This window comes from Myxocyprinus asiaticus, chromosome 5 (genome assembly GCF_019703515.2).
Source record: "Myxocyprinus asiaticus isolate MX2 ecotype Aquarium Trade chromosome 5, UBuf_Myxa_2, whole genome shotgun sequence".
NCBI lineage: Eukaryota > Metazoa > Chordata > Actinopteri > Cypriniformes > Catostomidae > Myxocyprinus > Myxocyprinus asiaticus.
The window spans coordinates 25,889,290-25,908,502 of NC_059348.1; the positions used below are offsets into that span (position 1 = coordinate 25,889,290).

General features: G+C 36.2%; 2 protein-coding genes across 2 annotated transcripts; both read right to left on the reverse strand.

Annotated features, from left to right (window-relative positions):
- Positions 1-833: 833 nt before the first annotated feature.
- aire (autoimmune regulator) lies at positions 834-9,947 on the reverse strand. The gene is made up of 13 exons (XM_051698554.1): positions 9,780-9,947; positions 7,961-8,135; positions 7,733-7,879; positions 7,576-7,641; positions 6,374-6,487; positions 6,089-6,228; positions 2,537-2,658; positions 2,298-2,364; positions 1,961-2,097; positions 1,604-1,726; positions 1,197-1,269; positions 1,030-1,113; positions 834-914 (listed from the first exon to the last, which is right to left on the reverse strand). Exons 1-13 carry the CDS (start codon positions 9,924-9,926, stop codon positions 834-836), a joined length of 1,476 nt encoding a protein of 491 aa, XP_051554514.1. The 5' UTR covers positions 9,927-9,947.
- Positions 9,948-11,899: 1,952 nt separating this feature from the next.
- LOC127441317 (ras-related protein Rab-6B-like) lies at positions 11,900-18,741 on the reverse strand. The gene is made up of 8 exons (XM_051698568.1): positions 18,507-18,741; positions 16,322-16,380; positions 16,150-16,203; positions 15,947-16,052; positions 15,670-15,781; positions 15,447-15,540; positions 15,162-15,228; positions 11,900-14,203 (listed from the first exon to the last, which is right to left on the reverse strand). The coding sequence occupies exons 1-8, from the start codon at positions 18,574-18,576 to the stop codon at positions 14,139-14,141; spliced, it is 627 nt and encodes a 208-aa protein (XP_051554528.1). The 5' UTR covers positions 18,577-18,741; the 3' UTR covers positions 11,900-14,138.
- Between the last annotated feature and the right edge of the window lie 472 nt (positions 18,742-19,213).

Below are 19,213 nucleotides of genomic sequence, written 5' to 3' on the forward strand. Positions count from 1 at the left end.
AAATAGAAATCCAATAATCTAGGCTTGAGCCATTGTCTTAAATCTGAAGGTCATCACATGCATGTTGACATGTTTTTAAAGAGTTTTTAAAGGAACATTCTGGGTTCAATACAAGTTTATACAAGTTCACTAAAACGATCAAAAAACAACGATTAAAACAACTTTACAGCTCAAATAATAGACAAGTTTTAACAGGAGAATGAATGTAAGTGTTTTTATCAAATTAAAAGCTTCACATTTTTGCCTTTAAATCCCCCAAAGGTTGGCCACATTCGCTTCTGTTGTAAGTGCCTCACTGTATCCTCGTTGCATTGAACCTGAAATACTTTATGAAAACCTTAAAGGGATAGTTCACCCAATAATGAAAATTCTGTCATTTACTCTCATCTCGGTCCAAACCAGTTGACTTCTTTCTTCTGTGGAAAACAAAAAGGGTTATCTAATGTCCAAGCTGCCCTTTTTTCTTATAATAAAGTTAAATGGCTTTCCCTGATTCCCATCAACTTTCATTGTATGGAGCAACTTGGACATTCTGCTAAACTTCTCCTTTTGTGTTCTATGACAGGAATAAAGGATTTTAAATGACCCGAGGGAGAGTAAATGATGACAGAATTTTCATTTTTGTGTGAACAGTTCCTTTAACTTGAGAATGAATAAAGGATTAAACAAGCACGTTAATTTACCTCAAAACACGGAAATTATGTTACATGAAAAAATCTTAGGAGATCTGAGGAATAACACACAGATCTGTGTGGACGTGCAAAACACATAGGTCAGGAGATACTGCCATCCTACTCAGCACAGCACAGACGAATGAGTGATGGTGGACTGAATCACTGGAAGTAGCCTTGAGACTCAGAAAGAGGACGGGAGATGTTGTGGAAGGCCCACTGCAGGATCCCATCTATAGAGCTCTACATTCATCAGGAGAAACACACTGTTTGACATGCTGGTGGCATATAGAGATTTCATGGCTCATTTTTGCATCTACTTTATTTATTTGTATACTGTTGAGAAATATGACCTCACCTCTCCCATTATAGAGTCCATTTCATCTTGTCTGAGCAGCTGCTCTGAGGTGGCTGAGCTCTGATCAGTCATGAGTTGGGTCGCCTGTGGGAGTACGAGAAAGATATTTTAGAGCTTTAAGAAATCCAAAAGTGTGTCAGAGTGTTTGGTTTTTGTATATTCTGTACCTGAAGACTCCTAGATGATGTTTCACTTTCTGAGCCCCAAGCCCTGGAGCAATTCCTACATTTAGACTTTCCACTGACAAAATGAAAAGGAGAGAGTGAAATAAATGGTGATTACAGTTAGGAAGCATTGAAGAACTCACAGCTGTTCTTTAATAATATACAATAACATCAAAAGATATAAACCAACAGTGTTCTAATGTAGTTTTGATGTGCCCCATCACTGTCTTATTTGACACACTCTATTCAGGTCATGGAACAGACTGATAGTGAGCTGGTAATAATCAGGTTTGTTAAATAAGGGAGACATTAAAAATGTGCAGTGCTGCAGTACACCAGGACCAGGATTGACAACCACTTCCCTAATATCTTGATAGTTGATCATGTATGAGACATCTGAGAGGTCTTACTTTGAGAAATTGCAGTGGGTATGGTAGCTCTGTAGGCACTGAGGACAGGTGATCAGCTCTCCTCTGGTGAGGTGGCAAATTCCACAGGCCATCCTGATCCCAGCCATATCCCCATCAGAGCTTCTAGTGTTAATTTCACCAGGAAACTGTGACGAAATGTAGAATTTGGCACGTAAAAGTCAGTTTGCAAAAATGAAGTTATAGCAACATTCATTTTATGAGACTAGGTTGATGAGTAATTAATGACAAAATTTTCCTTTTTGGTTGAACTGTTCCTTCACTCCTTCACTAGCCTGCCCTCTTCCTATTCGCAAACTCAGTCACTGTGTTTCTCACTGAGTCACATAGGAGAGTTACTGTACCTGGAGGCCTGTGGGCTGAGTGCTTTTGCCTTCTGGGACAGTGGAGAGTGAAGTGGAGGACAGAGAGGAGAAGTAAGAGAAGTCTACAGCAGAGCTGGAGCTTGTCTCCATCAAAGGAGGGTGAACAGCTGACTAAGAAAGAGCACAGACAGAAACAGAGAAGTTACTCCTGCCATGACTTCTAATATTTCCCCATCACTGGTGCTAATGTTGTAAGGATACATACGGCATGTGACAAATTGTAATGCACATTTAATTATTTATTTATTGTTTGGGAAAATGTTGTTTCCAGGAGAATTAATGATCATGTTGCCATCTCCCATATTATTTACCTGCAAGGGGATATATGTCCTCTCTTTGGCTCTGCTGCTATGGCATAGCTGACACCGCCATGTACCACTAAAAAACAAGCGCATTTCTAATACAATGGAAAAAGACATAATTTACGCAATTTCATATTTTAGATATTTTTCATGCTACCATGCAGGAGTTAGGCTTGACTTAGACAAAGATTAATGAAGACACCGTCACAGGGTCAGAATCCTGTGTGTCACATGACTGCTCTCTGTACCTGGGTATGGAGTTGAGCGGCGGCACCAGGCAGCTAAGGTGGAAGGCGCGAGGACAGCCGTCACAGCAGATGAGCTCCCCACCATCTTTACACACTGCACATTCATCATCGTTATGCTCCACCTGCAACATGATAAATAAATGACTGACCAATGAGTATAGGGGTAAAGAGAGAGGTTTTTCAACTTCTTTGACGTCTGTATTTTCCTTTCATTAAATTAAACGTTAAAGGGTGAAACTCACGAAAACATGTACAGGTCATATTCGACCCCGAAATTAAAAGAAAAAAAATAATAAGAAATAAAATTTTGCTTTAGGAAAATTAAGCCTATTTTTAGGACGATTTTATATATATATATATATAAACTCAGCAAAAAAAAATAAACGTCCCTTTTTCAGGACACTGTATTTTAAAGATAATTTTGTAAAAATCCAAATAACTTTACAGATCTTTATTGTAAAAGGTTTAAACAATGTTTTCCATGCTTGTTCAATGAACCATAAACAATTAATGAACATGCACCTGTGGAACGGTCGTTAAGACACTAACAGCTTACAGACGGTAGGCAATTAAGGTCACAGTTATAAAAACTTAGGACACTAAAGAGACCTTTCTACTGACTCTGAAAAACACCAAAAGAAAGATGCCCAGGGTCCCTGCTCATCTGCGTGAACATGCCTTAAGCATGCTGCATGGAGGCATGAGGACTGCAGATGTGGAACTTACAAGTGCCTTGGTGGAAGAGTGGGGTAACAGCTCACAGCAAGAACTTGCAAATCTGGTGCAGTCCATGAGGAGGAGATGCACTGCAGTACTTAATGCAGTTGGTGGCCACACCAGATACTGTTACTTTTGATTTTGACCCCCCCTTTGTTCAGGGACACATTATTCCATTTCTGTTAGTCACATGTCTGTGAAACTTGTTCAGTTTATGTCTTAGTTGTTGAATCTTTTTATGTTCATACAAATATTTTCACAAGTTAAGTTTGCTGAAAATAAAAGCAGTTGAAAGTGAGAGGATGTTTCTTTTTTTTGCTGAGTTTATATAGTATATACTGGCAGCCAAAAGTTTAGAATAATGTACTGATTTTGCTGTTTCAGAAGGAAATTGTTACTTTAATTCACCAAAGTGGCATTCAACTGATCACAAAGTATAGTCAGGACATTACTGATGTAAAAAACAGCACCATCACTATTTGAAAAAAGCCATTTTTGATCAAATCTAGACAGGCCCCATTTCCAGCAGCCATCACTCCAACACCTTATCCTTGAGTAATCATGCTAAATTGCTAATTTTGTACTAGAAAATCACTTGCCATTATATCAAACACAGCTGAAAGCTATTTGGTTTGTTAAATGAAGCTTAACATTGTTTTTGTGTTTGTTTTTGAGTTGCCACAGTATGCAATAGACTGGCATGTCTTAAGGTCAATATTATGTCATAAATGGCAAAAAAGAAACCGTTTTCTCTAGAAACTCGTCACTCAATCATTGTTTTGAGGAATGAAGGATATACAATGCTTGAAATTGCCAAAAAACTGAAGATTTCATACAAAGGTGTTCACTACAGTCTTCAAAGACAAAGGACAACTGGCTCTAACAAGGACAGAGAGAGATGTGGAAGGCCAGATGTACAACTAAACAAGAGGATAAGTACATCAGAGTCTCTAGTTTGAGAAATAGATGCCTCACATGTCCTCAGCTGACAGCTTCATTGAATTCTACCAGCTCAACTCCAGTTTCATGTTCAACAGTAAAGAGAAGACTCAGGGGTTCAGGCCTTATGGGAAGAATTGCAAAGAAAAAGCCACTTTTGAAACAGAAAAACAAAAAGAAAAGGTTAGAGTTGGCAAAGAAACAGACACTGGACAACAGATAATTGGAAAAGAGTGTTCTGGATCTTAACCACATTGAGCTTTTGTGGGATCAGCTAGACTGAAAGGTGCGTGAGAAGTGCCTGACAAGACAGCCACACATATGGCAAGTGCTACAGGAAGTGTGGGGTGAAATGTCACCTGAGTATCTGGACAAACTGACAGCTAGAATGCCAAGGATCTGTAAAGCTGTCATTGTGGAGGATTTTTTGATGAGAACTTTTGAAGTAGTTTAAGTTAAGTTTTTTTCAAATTGTAATAGTAATTTTTCACGTTATTAATGTCCTGACTATACATTGTGATTTGTTGAATGCCACTTTGGTGAATAAAAGTACCAATTTCTTTCCATATGAGCAAAATCTGTATATTATTCCAAACTTTTGGCCGCCAGTGTGTGTGTGTGTGTGTGTGTATGTATATATGTATGTGTGTGTATATATATATATATATATATATATATATATATATAATTTTTTATTGCTTTGTAACATTATTATGACAATTAAAGGAATAGTTCACCCAAAACTGAAAATTCTCTCATCATTTACTCACTCTCATGCCATTCCAGATGTAATTGACTTTCTGTCTCTGCAGAACACAAGCAAAGATTTTTAGAGGAATATCTCAACTCTGTAGGTCCTCACAATGAAAGGGAATGTATACCAAAATTTGAAGCTCCAAAAGCACTTAAAGGCAGCAAAAAAGTAATCCATATGACTCCAGTGGTTTAATCCATATCTTCTGAAATGATATGATAGGTGTGGCTGAGAAACTGTTCAATATTGAAGTCCTTTTTTATTATCAATATCCACTTTAACTTTCAAGTTCACATTCTTCTTCTTTTGTTTTTGGTGATTCACCTTCATCATGCATATCGCCACCTACTGGGCAGGGAGGAGAATTTATAGTTAAAATGGTCTTAAATACTGACCCACACCTATCATATCGATTATGAAGACATGGATTTAACCACTGGAGTCTTATGGATTGCTTTTATGCTGTACCTATTCACTTTCATTGTGAGGACCTACAGAGCTGAGATATTCTACTAAAAATCTTTGTTTGTGTTCTGCAGAAGACATAAAGTCATACACATCTGGGATGGCATGAGGGTGAGTATGAATTTTCATTTTGGGGTGAACTATCCTTTGAAGCACATTTCAAAGGATATGAACCATTAACCAGTTCACTTATATGTATCGTTGGGAAGTTCAGTTCTTTTAGTAAATCGGTTCGTTGGGACAGTTCATGTAACAAACTAGTTTAAGTAAACAATTCACCGATTCACTTGAGCCCCTGCGTAAATACTGCTTCTTTTTTAAATCTAAATATCTAGGTAATTGTAGCTGTTTATCACTATATTTTATATGAGTTATATAAAATAGGGTGTTTTTATTACTTTTATTTCTTATACATTTATCTTTTCAATTTCATGTTGCAACACAATTCAATCATGACTATCTCGCAAAGGGTGCATATGAGTCACCGCCACTGTCTGATTGTCATGTAAATAATTCCACAAAGAAACTAATCTTACGGGAGATCACAAATAAGCTTCATATTCTTTAAACAAAATATATTTTATTAGTTCTATATTGTTATTTTGGGTTGAAATATGACCTGGTTGACATTGATAGGTTTTTGTGCTATTTACTCTAATACACTCGTGGTTACCTACATCCATAGCCCTGGTGCTGGGCTCCCCCAGCTGGTGACTATAGTTGTGTGCAGTCTGTGTCTTGTGTCCACCAGCTGTCTCATTAAGTTTGCCAGAAGAATAAAACTCTCCTCCAACCTTGATGCATTTTTTGGCACCTCCTGTGGGAGAAAGCAGCTGAGACATCTGTGCTGCCAGAGTGAACAGCCAAGGCATTTAGACATCTATCAAAACGGACTCTAAGAGCTGAAGCATTAGCTAAGTGAAAACTTTTGTCATAGTCTTTAAATATAGTGCTGAGCTCACCAGATTCAATGACTTGCTGGATTAGAATCCCCTCCACTGTCCCACAGCCAGTGGGATGCTCACTGGCAGACAAAGTCACAGCTCTCTGGACTGATGCAGACACAGCCTGGACACCTATAGTTTGAGAGAGAGAGCGCATTTATTCATATGCAGCCTTTATTCCTCTTCTGAAATCATTAAAATACAATACACACCTACTGATTCTTTATTGTTGCTATTTTCCACATTTTAGAATAATATTAAAGTCATCTCTAAAGCAGTGATGAAAACAATGTTTTTATATATATATATATATATATATATATATATATATATATATATATATATATATATATATATATATATATATATTATCTTTTAAGATATTAAGATTTAAAAATCCTTAAGATATTTTATCTTTTTCAAAGTAGATTACAGATCTGCACACTTTTGGTATTCTCTCAACCAACTATAAGATCTGGTATGCTGTTAAACAGTATTGTTTGATGGGAACTTGTTGGCTTCTATTTCTTTACTATTTGGTCCAACAACGGGTAACTAATGTTAACAAATACAACTTTAGATTTTAAAAATGTATTAGTACATGTTGAAATTAACATTAACTGAGATTAATAAATGCTGTTAAAGTATTAACTGTTAGTTCATGTTAACTAATAATGTTGTTAACTAATGTTAACAAGTGGAACTTTAATGTAAAGTGTAATCCATTTAAGCATACGCTTTTAGCTCAAAAAGCTTTTGGTTTTTAACCATTAGAAGGTTTTTGTGTCCTGGTTTATACAAACATTTCAGAGGCTTGGCAGAGGAGGAATGAGGAATTTTTATTAAAAATATCATAAAGGGGGTCCCTACAAATACTGAGGTCAGGTGACTTTGTATACAGTATGCATTCTGGCATTAAATTTAATCCCCAATCGTTGACCTCGAGGCAAATGTTCCTATCATTTCAATGTTATTTTCATGATTTCTACAAGCTGTAAAACTGACGATAAAAGCAATATTTTGAAGAAAAACATGGAAATGTATTGTCTGGGCAATAATGTGTTTTAAAATAGCAATACATAAATTTTCTGAGGTGCCTTTGTTTTCTTGCCCTTTTTAAGGTCAATGTCATTAGAAACAAATTAAGCCAAATATGTCTAAACTTTTGACTGGTCGTTTACATAGTCATCAAATGACACATTTTACACACACGTTATTACCATTTCCCACCGTGACCTGAGAAAGTGCTGTGCCTTCTGCTTTCCTCATAGACTTCCCTTTGCTTCCTGGAATAGTTGACCCATATAGATATTAGACTGAGAATGTTTACACCATTTTGTAATATAAATTGAATGCTATGTGTGCTGGTGGCCATACCTGAGGTGATGGGTAAAGCTCTCTTAGTGTATTGATGAGGGCGATGGGTCTGATGTTTCTCAGCCACCCCTCTCTTCTTGCCTGGTTGACTGCGGACCTGCAGCTCAAGCCTGGTGTTTCCAGTGTGTCGGGCCACCTGCTTTAATCCTGCTACATCACAGTACCATTAATTAGACTGTGATCATCCACCACCCCACCTTTGATTTTTGCCTGAAAGTTTTATTGTACCTTTGGGGAGGTTCATAAATAGGGTTTCCAGTTTGGGATAACTCTCTTTGTTGTACTCTTTACAGAGATTGCACCAGAAGGCCTGGAGGACAGCAGCGTCCTGATCCAGTAGCAAAGTGAGGAGGGAGTAGACAGCTTTGTGGATGCCATCTTTTTTCTTTCGATCCAACGTTTCCTGTAGTTTGTATCAGTATTGGTTTGATGTTTTATTATTGAAGACATTATGACATGATGACAGCATTACTACCTCCAAAACTGTAACAACCTTATACTGTGCTGCACTTCTGTTGATGCTGTCTCCGGCACTTTTACTGTTCACATTTTGCACATCCTCATAATATTTGCACTACCTCAGCATCTGCCTCTAGGACACAATATTAAGACTTGCATTTTGCACAAACATAATATTTTGCATGGCCTTTGCCATCTCATTCCACACACACCACAACTTCATGCTTATTAATTATTTGTTGTACTTTTTGTATATTTCAATTCATTTTGGATTATTTGTCTACCCTTTGCATATTTCTTATGTCTTAACAATAAGGTTCTATTCATTAACATTATTTAATGCATTAAGTATCATGCACTAACAATGAATAATATTTTATTACAGCATTTATTAATCTTGGTTAATGTTAATTTTTGAAAATGCAATTGTTCATTGTTAGTTCATAATGCATTTACTAATGTTAACATATGCAACTTTTAATGTAAAAAATTATTAGTATATGTTGAAATTAACATTAATAAAAAAGTGTGGTAAAATAATTGTTTATTGTTAATTCTTGTTAACTAATGTAGTAAACTAATGTTAAAGGAATAGTTCACCCAAAAATAATCATCATTAACCACATGCTCTCATCATTTACTCACCCATATGCCGTCCCAGATGTTGATGACTTTCATTCATCTGCTGAACGCAAATAAAGATTTTTAGAAGAATTTCTCAGCACTTTTGGCCCATACAATGCAAGTGAATGTATACCAACGTTTTGAAGCTCCAAAAATCGCATAAATCAGCATAAAAGTAATCCATACTCCAGTCAATATCTTCAGAAACAATATGATAAGTGTGGGTGAGAAACGGATCACTTTCACGTTCTTCTTCTTGTGTTTTTGGTGATTTACATTCTTTATGCATATTGCCCCCTACTGGGCAGGGAGAAGAATTTCAAGCAAAAATGTTCTTAAATATTGATCTTTTTTTTTTTTTTTTTTTTTTTTATCATATCACTTCTGAAAATATGGATTAAAACACTGGAGTTGTATGGATTAAATTTATGATGGCTTTATGTGCTTTTTGGAGCATCAAAATTTTGGCACCCATTCACTTGCATTGTATGGACCTACAGAGCTGAAATATTTTTCTAAAAATCATCATTTGTGTTCAGCAGAAAAAAGAAAGTCATATACATCTGGGATGGCATGAGGGTGAATAAATGATGAGAGAATTTTCATTTTTGGGTGAACAGTCCCTTTAAAAAATGCAACCATATTTTAAAGTTACCAATATTTCTCATATACTGTATGTCAGATATACCTCTTTAATTTACAACTTTCTATGTACTTATGTTTATTTTTCTATGCCATATATTTTTATTTAATGCAACAACCTTGTGGCGTACAAAAAAATAATCTCTTTGTACCTGATTAACAATAGAACTAGATATAAAATAATATGTAAAAACTGCATGATCTTTAAGAAGGTACATACATCCTTCAAAAAAGTATTTCATGAAACACAAAATACAATACTACTTTGTATCAAAATGCAAAAAATAAGTTAAATTGTGCATCTGTGTGGCCTGTTGTTTACCTGCAAAATCTGTTCAGAGATGATGTCATGATCAGCCAGCCCATACAGTAAGGGGAAAGGGTCATGGATTGCCATGGCGATCTCAGTCCTACATGCTCGTAGCTGGGAGCGTAGGTCAGACTTGCCATAACCTTCAACCCTGGACATGCTTACAGAAGCAGAGCTTTGCACAAGAAGAATTGAAGTTCTGCAGTACAGATCACAACTTAATTTATGAACATCTTTTGGCCCTGTTGTTCTGATTAAAAAAAATTTTTCTTAAAAAGATTTATTTAAATTGAGTTATAAATAATAACTATGATAACCTTAAATAATAAACTTTGTTCATCCGTAAACCTTTAGAGATAATATTACTTACTCTATACCTTTTTTGGTATAATGGTATTCTGAGTATGAATGTTAAATAAGCTAAATGTAAAGAAGTGTACTTACAATGTATGCTGGTGGTGGTGAGGAATAAAGAGATGCCTGTGACCTCCTATTTGGTTTCCTTTTATTCAGTTTGATGGCTGTCACTAATTAGCATTGCTTTTTGTGACTGGTTAATAAATTGCCCTTGTGGTCCATGGCCTCTATGGGGCCATTTATTCACAAGACCTTTAGTCCCGTGGCAAATGGTGATATGCAGTTGAAACACTAACTTCTAACACCTTGCATGTTGGATAAAAATACTTGCTTCTCATTTGTTCGCATCAAGGCTCATTTGTCAGGTATGGCTTGGAAAGTCCACAGTTGGGCAAGAAACGATTTCTCAACCATATGAGCAAACTACTTTTGGTCACCTGTCTCTCCTGAGGACTAAAGTTTCCACACCAAGGGGAAACCCAATCTCTGCATCACTGTAGATGCTCTGCATGTGGTTTGGTCATTAATGCAGCATTTGTAATGTTGTATGGGAAACATGTCTTTGAGATTTTCAAACAAGGAAATGCTATAACTGTTGTTGGTTTTAATGGACCATGCTGCATAGAATTTCTTATATTTTCATTAAAACAATGAGGGTGAATTTAATGATTTTATTAAAAATAAAAACATCAATGTGCCTGATTACGTCTTGATTAAAAGGTCCAACTTTTTATTTTTATTAAAGGAATTGTTCACCCCATAATTGAAAATGATGTCATCATTTATTCACCCTCATATTGTTCCAAACCAATATGATTTTTTTAATACTTTGAACACAAAAATATATATTAGACAAAATGTCAGACTCAGTCATGATTCACTTATATTGCACCCTTTTCCATATTATGAAAGTGATTGGAGACTGAGGCTGACATTCAGCATAACATCTTTTTTGTTCCACAAAAATAGAAAGTCGTACAGGTCAGTGCATATAGGTATTTTTTATTCTACCTCATCTCCTTTATCATGTGGTGTCCCTCAAGGGTCCATCTTACAACCCTTACTATTTTCCCTTTATATGCTACCCCTGAATTCTATTTTTTGGAAGTATAACATGTTTTATCACTGTTATGCTGATGATTCTCAGTTTTATTTTCCATTGAATGTACACAAGAAATGTCAATTTGACGATGCTCTGAATTGTCTCGAAGATATCAGACACAGGCTGGCAAAAATTTTTTACAATTAAATGAAAGCAAAACAGAAGTTTTGATTTTAGGTTCCTCCACGCCCTCTTTACCGGGTCTGGATGCCCAGTTAGGTCCTTTATCACTGAATGTATTAAACCAAGTTAAGAGTCTTGGAGTGATTTTAGACTCGTCTTTACTTTTTAATAAGCAGATCAGTGCCACTGTAAAAGGTACCTTTTTTAATCTGAGAGCAAACGCTAAAGTTAAACATTTCCTTTCCAGCAAAGATCTGGAAATTATGATCCACTCTCTGATCTCACACAAAAAGAGATATTAAAAGAATGTCAGACTCAGTCACCATTCACTTTCATATCATCCTTTTCCATATGATGAAAGTGAATGGTGTCTGAGGCTGATATTCAGCATAACATCTTAGCATTTTTTCTTTCACAGAAAAAAAAAGTCATACAGGTTTGGAACAACACAAGGTAAATGAGTAAATGATGACAGAATTTTCATGTTACAGGGGAACTATCCCTTTAAGAGTGAATAAGAAACAAATCTGCATTGTAACAGTAGACAGCGTGGTATTAAGACATGGATTTTATTGATTTATTTTGTTCAGACAGATGTCATGCTCATAAATGTCCTTACAGAGTGAATAATGAGCCAACAACACCACTCTACACAACCCTATGGCAACAACTTTGACAGCTTCAATCCCCTCATGCACTTTCAACAGTAATGTCCAGGTCTTCCCATTACATAACTGTTCTGCAATTCTTCTCAGCCACTGTGAATTGGCTAGATGGTGTGAAATTAATACAAGATTTCATTAAAGGAATTGTTTCATCACAGAACATCTAAAATCCATCAGTTGCCATCAGTCTATTACATATGTGTTCTCAGGTAGCCATACAATGAAAGCTTTGCACTGTGATGTCACAATAACAGAAGGCACAACTAGTGTAAAAAAGTGAAAGATGACAAAACAACAAAGAGGAAACGGAGGTTTGAGAAATGTGATTTGTGAAATGTGAAAGATGACATACTCTGTGCCCTGTCGAAGCACAATCAACATGGCCCCTTCAATTATCCACTGTATACATCAGAGAAAAGCTCAAGTCAACTCTAAGTACCAACAATTTCATCACAGTAATTCCACATGTCCAACTAAAAAATTGCCATTTTTGTTCGAATTAATAGAATTATTGGCACCAGAAGAAATCTGAATAAAATTAAATATATTATATTTGCCTACTATATCCTAAATTAATTCTACAATCTATATACAGTGAGTAGTGTTAATCAGTGCATTTATGTAAACAATTTAAACTATAAAACAAACAAAACAAATAACGTTAAAGATTAAACATACTATTTTTTACAGACTCGCAAACATCTCACAATCCTTTAACGTACTGTCGCAATAATCTGAATGTTGTGAGTGGATGACAGGCACAACATTGTGGTACATTCTCTCTCAGCTCAGTGCTATTTAAAAAATATCTTCACTTTGGAGCTGAAGATATTAGCTAGATACATGTTGTAAGATTCTGGTGAGACATTTTCAAATTTCTATCTACACATTCACTCAACATGTGCCGGAGAGTACAAGAGCTTTACTACACAGGATATATGGGATATGACAATCAAAACCCACACATTTCCTTGTCAGAACCTCAAAACAAAGTGCATAAATTTGAAATGAAAATCACTGTTTCCTAAGGCTCACCTCAAACCTACGTTCCACTACTCAACCTATTGAATGACACTTTATCGTTTTGTTCTAGTTGGCTGCAAAATAACTCAACCTGCATATTCATGAAAAATATCCTTGTTCATTTTTATGCGGTGTAACACCAGTATTAGTAGGCCTTCATAAAAGTTCTTCTTAAAATCTAACGATCCTAGTGGATCAGTAAAACTGTGTAAGGCAAGAGCAAAAAGCCCAAATCATATGTACTATTTGACTACCAGTGTATGGCTACAGGTGAGAAATTAAGAGTGAAGCCCTTGTCATATTAAAAAAAAGAAAAAACAAAACAACATTTGTACAGGTGAACATAAACCACGTCTAATGGATGGATGTTCACAATAATATAAATACTATATACAATACAGTACCGCCTAGCGGATCTAAAGTGTATACATGAAGCGAGCAAAAACTTCCACTGGTTCTTTGCAACAGTGCCATGGCACTTTAAAGATAAGCCGGATAGTGCACACACCTCTCAGTGAGGCATGGTACTGGATTAGCATGTAGGATGTATCCACAAACCCACACTAAGACTTTTTACAGGATCTTTCTGTTTTTTTCTTTATCTTTTTTTTTTTTTCTTTTTTATTCTGAGTTCACATTTTTTTCACTATTGATGTGTATGGACCAAAGGACGTGACAGATTCTAAAAGTTGTCTTACTTGCATGCTGTAGATGATTAAGAAGGGCAGTTATTCTGCCATGTATCTTAACTGTTAAACTAAATTTTGTGAAGGCATCATTTAGTACTTTTTATAATGTACAAAAATACAAAACATAACAACCGATAATCCACTCTCAGATTTTGTCCCAAGATGGTACACATGCCATTTCCTCTCTTATATGAATCTGTTAGATAGTCACTTTTTGAAATAGCTATGATATTATTTTGGCAATTGAACTGACAGTGTGATGTTTTTATCTTCCAACTGAGGAGTATAATTTTAGACCAATTCAGATAGATGTAAAAAGCCTAAATCCGATCATAAAGTTCAACCAGATGTGGACCCATCGGCAGCAACAGAACAAGCGTGTGGTGTAAATGGAGGTCCATACTGCTTTCTACTAACAGGAACACCCGCTTTCAGTGGCCGGAGGTTCCGGTTGTTTGTCCAGTTTAATGTCGATCACTGGGAGAAATTGTGTGTTAAGGAAATCTACATTTTATAATGACTCTTGTAAAAAATGTATTAAAGTTGAATTTCAGATTTCCAGATATCTACAAATAACAGAGAGGCATTAAATAGGGGTAATAGCAGCTACTCAACAGTAAACATAAAATAGATGTGCCTTTGACCTACAACTATGTCGCCATAGAGAATTATGGAGACTCTGGCAATACATTTTTAAACACATAGCTTTGTTTCTAGCCTTCAATATAATTTTGGCCTTCAAGTTGTGCTGATTCATCATTTCATCATTTTGACTTTGATTATCTAAACATTTAAAGTTGTTTGCAACCCATTTTACTTATGTAACCTGACATACAGTATGTCAGAGTGAAATTGTATATTAAAAAATAAAAATTGTAGGGTGGGACTTGACTTTATAGATTGAGAAAATTGGCCGTTACACGCCAGAATGGAGCCAGGTCTGCTGGTGGGTTGGGGTTGAAAAATAAGAGGGCTTACTGAACAGGAAAGTCGCTTCAGAGGCAGAGAAAGTTATTCCTTTTTTTTTTTATGAAATTATTATTTTAAATTATTATTTTTTTTAGATTAATTCATATTATTCTTTAGAATAATGTGCACCGAATCATGCACAATAAGACCAGATGTTGACTTTAAAGGTAAAATGTGTCATCAATGCACACTTAGTGTGACCAAACATAATTGCAAAAGTAATGAGGATATACTGTACGAATAGTCCCCTTTTCTGCCCCTGGTTGGACAAACAGGTAGACCCACCCCAAAGTTGCTTTGTCAGGCTCGTTCGGACACTCAAACAAACAGCGCATAAACCTTTCGGGGGAATGGCTTACTTATAGTTGTCTCAGTATATTATGCTGAGATACTGTAAGAGAAAGTAGTTCACCATAAAATGACACGCATCACTTTTAATTTTCAGGTACCATGCGCTAAAGGATACTGCCTTCTTTGTTGTTATCATCCAAGCTCTCCATTCCAGGCAAAGCAGCAGCCACTCGCCGAAACAACTAGTAAGTGAAACAGAAAGCAAATGAAATCAGACAAAGAACATCTTTTTTTTAGTACGAACTGCCTAAATCCTAAATGGCACCAACTCCAGTGACTAAATCAAATCTTTCTTAGAGCTTTTCATGTGTTATGTTACAGGGCATAAGATCTATTAGATTACTCCATTCGATAAAGGCCACTTGACATTGAACAAATAATGTAGCACTGTTAGACTCACCTGTTTAACGTTACTGCCAGTCTTTGCACTTGTCTCAATGAACATCACATTCAACTCCTTGGCCCTCTGCTCCCCCTCCTCTATAGTGATTTGCCTAGAGCAAATGCCATCATAATGCATAATAAATGTAATAGAAATTCTGACAAATAAAATCGATAGAGGAAATAAATGACAAATAAAGAGTGCAGCACAAAAATTTCTAAATGACATTTAAATGATTCACCTCTTTTCGTCTAGGTCTGTTTTATTGCCCACCAGCATGATAATGACATCACTTCCCCTCTCTGTTCTGACATCATCAATCCATTTGGAGGTTAGTTGGAATGAATTGACATCTAGGGGGAAAGAAGAACAAATGTCACACAGTCTGGACCACCAAGAGGGATTTACATCTTTTACATGCCTTTATCAAATCGCTGCAAGACACAAAAGGATTTGCCACTACATATAGATTGATCTATTGATTTAAGTTGTATACAGTGAGTGTGTGTGTAGCTCACTTGTGATATCATACACCACCACAGCCACTGTGGAGTCTCTTATGTAGCTCGGGATGAGACTCCTAAAGCGCTCCTGCCCCGCAGTATCCCATAGCTGTAACCTCACCTGCAGAACAAGACATAATATATATTTTTTTAAATAATGATCCTACTGATCACTCCACCAGAATGTTATGACTTATGAACTTGTCAAAGCTTCTTACAGTTCGGTCCTCCAGATACATGGTTTTTGATAAAAAGTCAATTCCAATAGTTGCCTGCAATGATAACAAAATTTAAGATGCAAGACAAAATGGCATATCTGAAAAATCAAGAACTCTTTGTAAACTATAAAAACATAAAGTAAGTGTCTGCATTAGAGAAATGCTAGTATACCTGATAAGTGTTGTCAAAACTGTCATACATGAACCTTGTTATCAGCGATGTTTTTCCAACTGTTAAATCAACCAAAATTAGAGAAAAAACATTCAGATTGTGATTGAAATCTCGCAAAAACTACCAAACAAGAAATCATACAGTTTGAGGTGATTAATGGCAACTTGTGACCCCCATAACACTGCTGGTCATGTTCATTCTACATATAGTCTATGTTTTCAGTATTTCAATTATGCTATTTTTCTGCAATGCATATTAAAATATATTGAGTATTCAACTTAAACCTGAAGTGTGTAATTTGTACACCATTAACTTCACAAAACGAAATTGCAAAAATAATCACGGTTTTCAAGCGGATTTCACAAAACTCCCCCCATCTTCCATTGGTTGTCCAAACAAGTAGTCCTGCCCCATACTCACACTACTGGTCAAGCCAATGTTGCTGTGTTGGGCTGGACAGGCCAACAGAAGAATGTTTGATTGTGCCTTTTAGGTGAAATCAACCTAAAAATTGCTCACTTATCATTGATTCTGCATTTAAGCGCTTGGATACGAGAATAATTTTAACATTGAAAATAAACACAAATCATGTTTAACCGCTGTCTTTCTAATGAATTCTTGATCTTGAGGGATTACACAGAGAAGTTCTCTACAGTCATTTGGGCTTCACTGTTGTTAAGAGTTCAAATGACATACAGTACATGCGACTTTAAAAATGTAGCAGTGCATGGAGCCATTGTGACAGCAGAATTCCTGAGTACACATTTCATACACTGTACTGGAGGAATACCGGTACTCTATTCAGGCCAATCAGGTCTGGCCTGTTTGTCAGGCTGAGCCGAGATGCTAAAATCATCATACGACAAAATGCCGATAGTTATCCTACAGCTCACAGAATGAAAGGGAATAATGGTTCTATTCGTCCATTCATCTGCTGATGTCTTTAAACAAGAACAACCAAATGTGATGATTTGATGAGCTTCAGGACCATGGACAGCAGAATACAAGTTGTCTTCTGACAACAACTTGGCATAAAATCCTGGAAAAACAAATGATTTTGCTAATATCTTTCAGCAGGTTTCATTTCACCAAGCATGATTCCATCCCTACGAAGATGTAGATGTAAAAAGCTGCCAGTGCTTTGGTGCTGTATGTCATTTGGACCTACTTTCTGCTACAAATATTCGTAATTAAAACTTTCAGATCAATTAGTGTAGTTTTAAAGCTTTTTATACCATATAGTGGGTCCTCTGTCCTTATTGTGCCGCCTGACTGCTTGTCATGCATGTTCTCGATATGAGAAATGAATGATGAAGAGACCACAGCATCAAGATGTCTAAGCCATTTATTGCCAGAGATTGCATATGTATACTGAAATCTAAAGATATCTCTAGAATACGTAAATTGACACCATGCCAATACTATTATTTTCAATGTTTGGATGTCCAGTCATCAAATGTAACGCTCACAAATGCCCGTCTGATTACGTATTCACAAACACCGACAGTGACACTGATAACATCATATCCAGCGATGTCCAAATGAGTGAACTACGATATCTATTCACATTATATACTGCAGGCTGGTCTTATAATTCATGATAGTTCATGAAATGATGCGAGGGGTTTTTATTTTTGCTCTGCTGAAGAATCCACAGACACTGACAGCCAGCCTGGGTGTGTCTCCAGCAGACACACAGGAAATGCAAAGCCTCTGCGCCTTTCTGTTTCATGGGAATGTGTTAAAGAGAAAACATGAAATGCACCTATATAAATGTATTTTGCTTTGATTAACTCATATATTGCACTGGTTTGGGCTATTTAGACTGCGCTAGAATACTGATCTGCCTCCAATAGAAAATGCAACTGACACTAATATATGTTCACAAAGTTTTTCAAATATCGATAGTACGAAGCGTTATATTTACAGATAAACGTGTAAAGACGTTGCATAGCTACATTTTCATGACTAATCAAAAATTAAACATCTGCGATTGACTTGTACGACAGGAAATCGATGAGAGGCAACATCTTTTGAAATAACACCACGAACAAGTAGGAAAAAAAAAAACAAAAACAAACAAAAAAAAAAAAAAAAAAACATCAACATACTAAGGTACTTCATGCATGTATTGAAAGGTTAATGGGTTCGTCCAAACCCAGTCGTGGCAAACCCAAAGACTCACCGCTTTGCTCCCCTAAAAAAACAAGTTTGAATTTCCGTAAAGGATTCCCAAAGTCACTTCCCATGGACATGGTTGCTTTTATTACACAGTTGAAATGGATTAATATGTACAGGTGGCACCAGTCTTGCGAGAATGCAGATGGATAATCTCCGGTCCCGAATCGATGGATATTGCAGTGCTGCTCGCTCCGCGATGTCAATTCTTCAGCCCAGTGCGCATGCGCAGAGCTGGCGATCACTGTGTGTTTACGGAAACGCTGCTGGTAACCTCTACTCGCGCATTAAACCGCAGGCCTTGTATCCGTTCAGCAATATTTTTCCTCTCAAAGTGCCACACATGATATTATCAACATTAAGTTATAGTAGTAGGTATATATTTCCCTAACGCATACACTTATGGGGACTTCTCTTAGAACTAAAGTAAATACATAATGTGAATAATCAAAATTATTGACAAGAAAAAAATTGTCTATATGTTTGCTGGGGCAAATCCAGTAGATTAATTGAAATTTGTATAAAATAAAAGTATAAATCACAAAAAACAACATTCTCAAAACGTAAAACAACTCTTGTGTTTTTGGTTTTTACTATAGGTTACTGTACTATACTATACTGTACTATACTATTCTATACTAAATGATACTCTCTGGACATTGGAATACACTACATATCTGTAGAGATGGTGTCAGTATATGTCCAGAGAGGTCC

Bases quoted from the DNA above. Each gene is read 5' to 3' on its own strand.
- aire (XM_051698554.1), bottom strand. From the start codon at position 9,926: ATGTCCAGGGTTGAAGGTTATGGCAAGTCTGACCTACGCTCCCAGCTA. The intron at 6,488-7,575 runs GTAATAACGTGT...CTCAAACTATAG, and splicing joins TCAGGTCACGGTGGGAAATG to GTGTCCAGGCTGTGTCTGCA. The intron at 1,727-1,960 runs GTAACTCTCCTA...AATTAACACTAG, and splicing joins CCCACAGGCCTCCAGGTACA to AAGCTCTGATGGGGATATGG.
- LOC127441317 (XM_051698568.1), bottom strand. From the start codon at position 18,576: ATGTCCATGGGAAGTGACTTTGGGAATCCTTTACGGAAATTCAAACTT. The intron at 16,381-18,506 runs GTGAGTCTTTGG...TTGATTTAACAG, and splicing joins TTTTTTAGGGGAGCAAAGCG to TTGGAAAAACATCGCTGATA. The intron at 14,204-15,161 runs GTATCCTTTAGC...AATTTCTCCCAG, and splicing joins TGATAACAACAAAGAAGGCA to TGATCGACATTAAACTGGAC.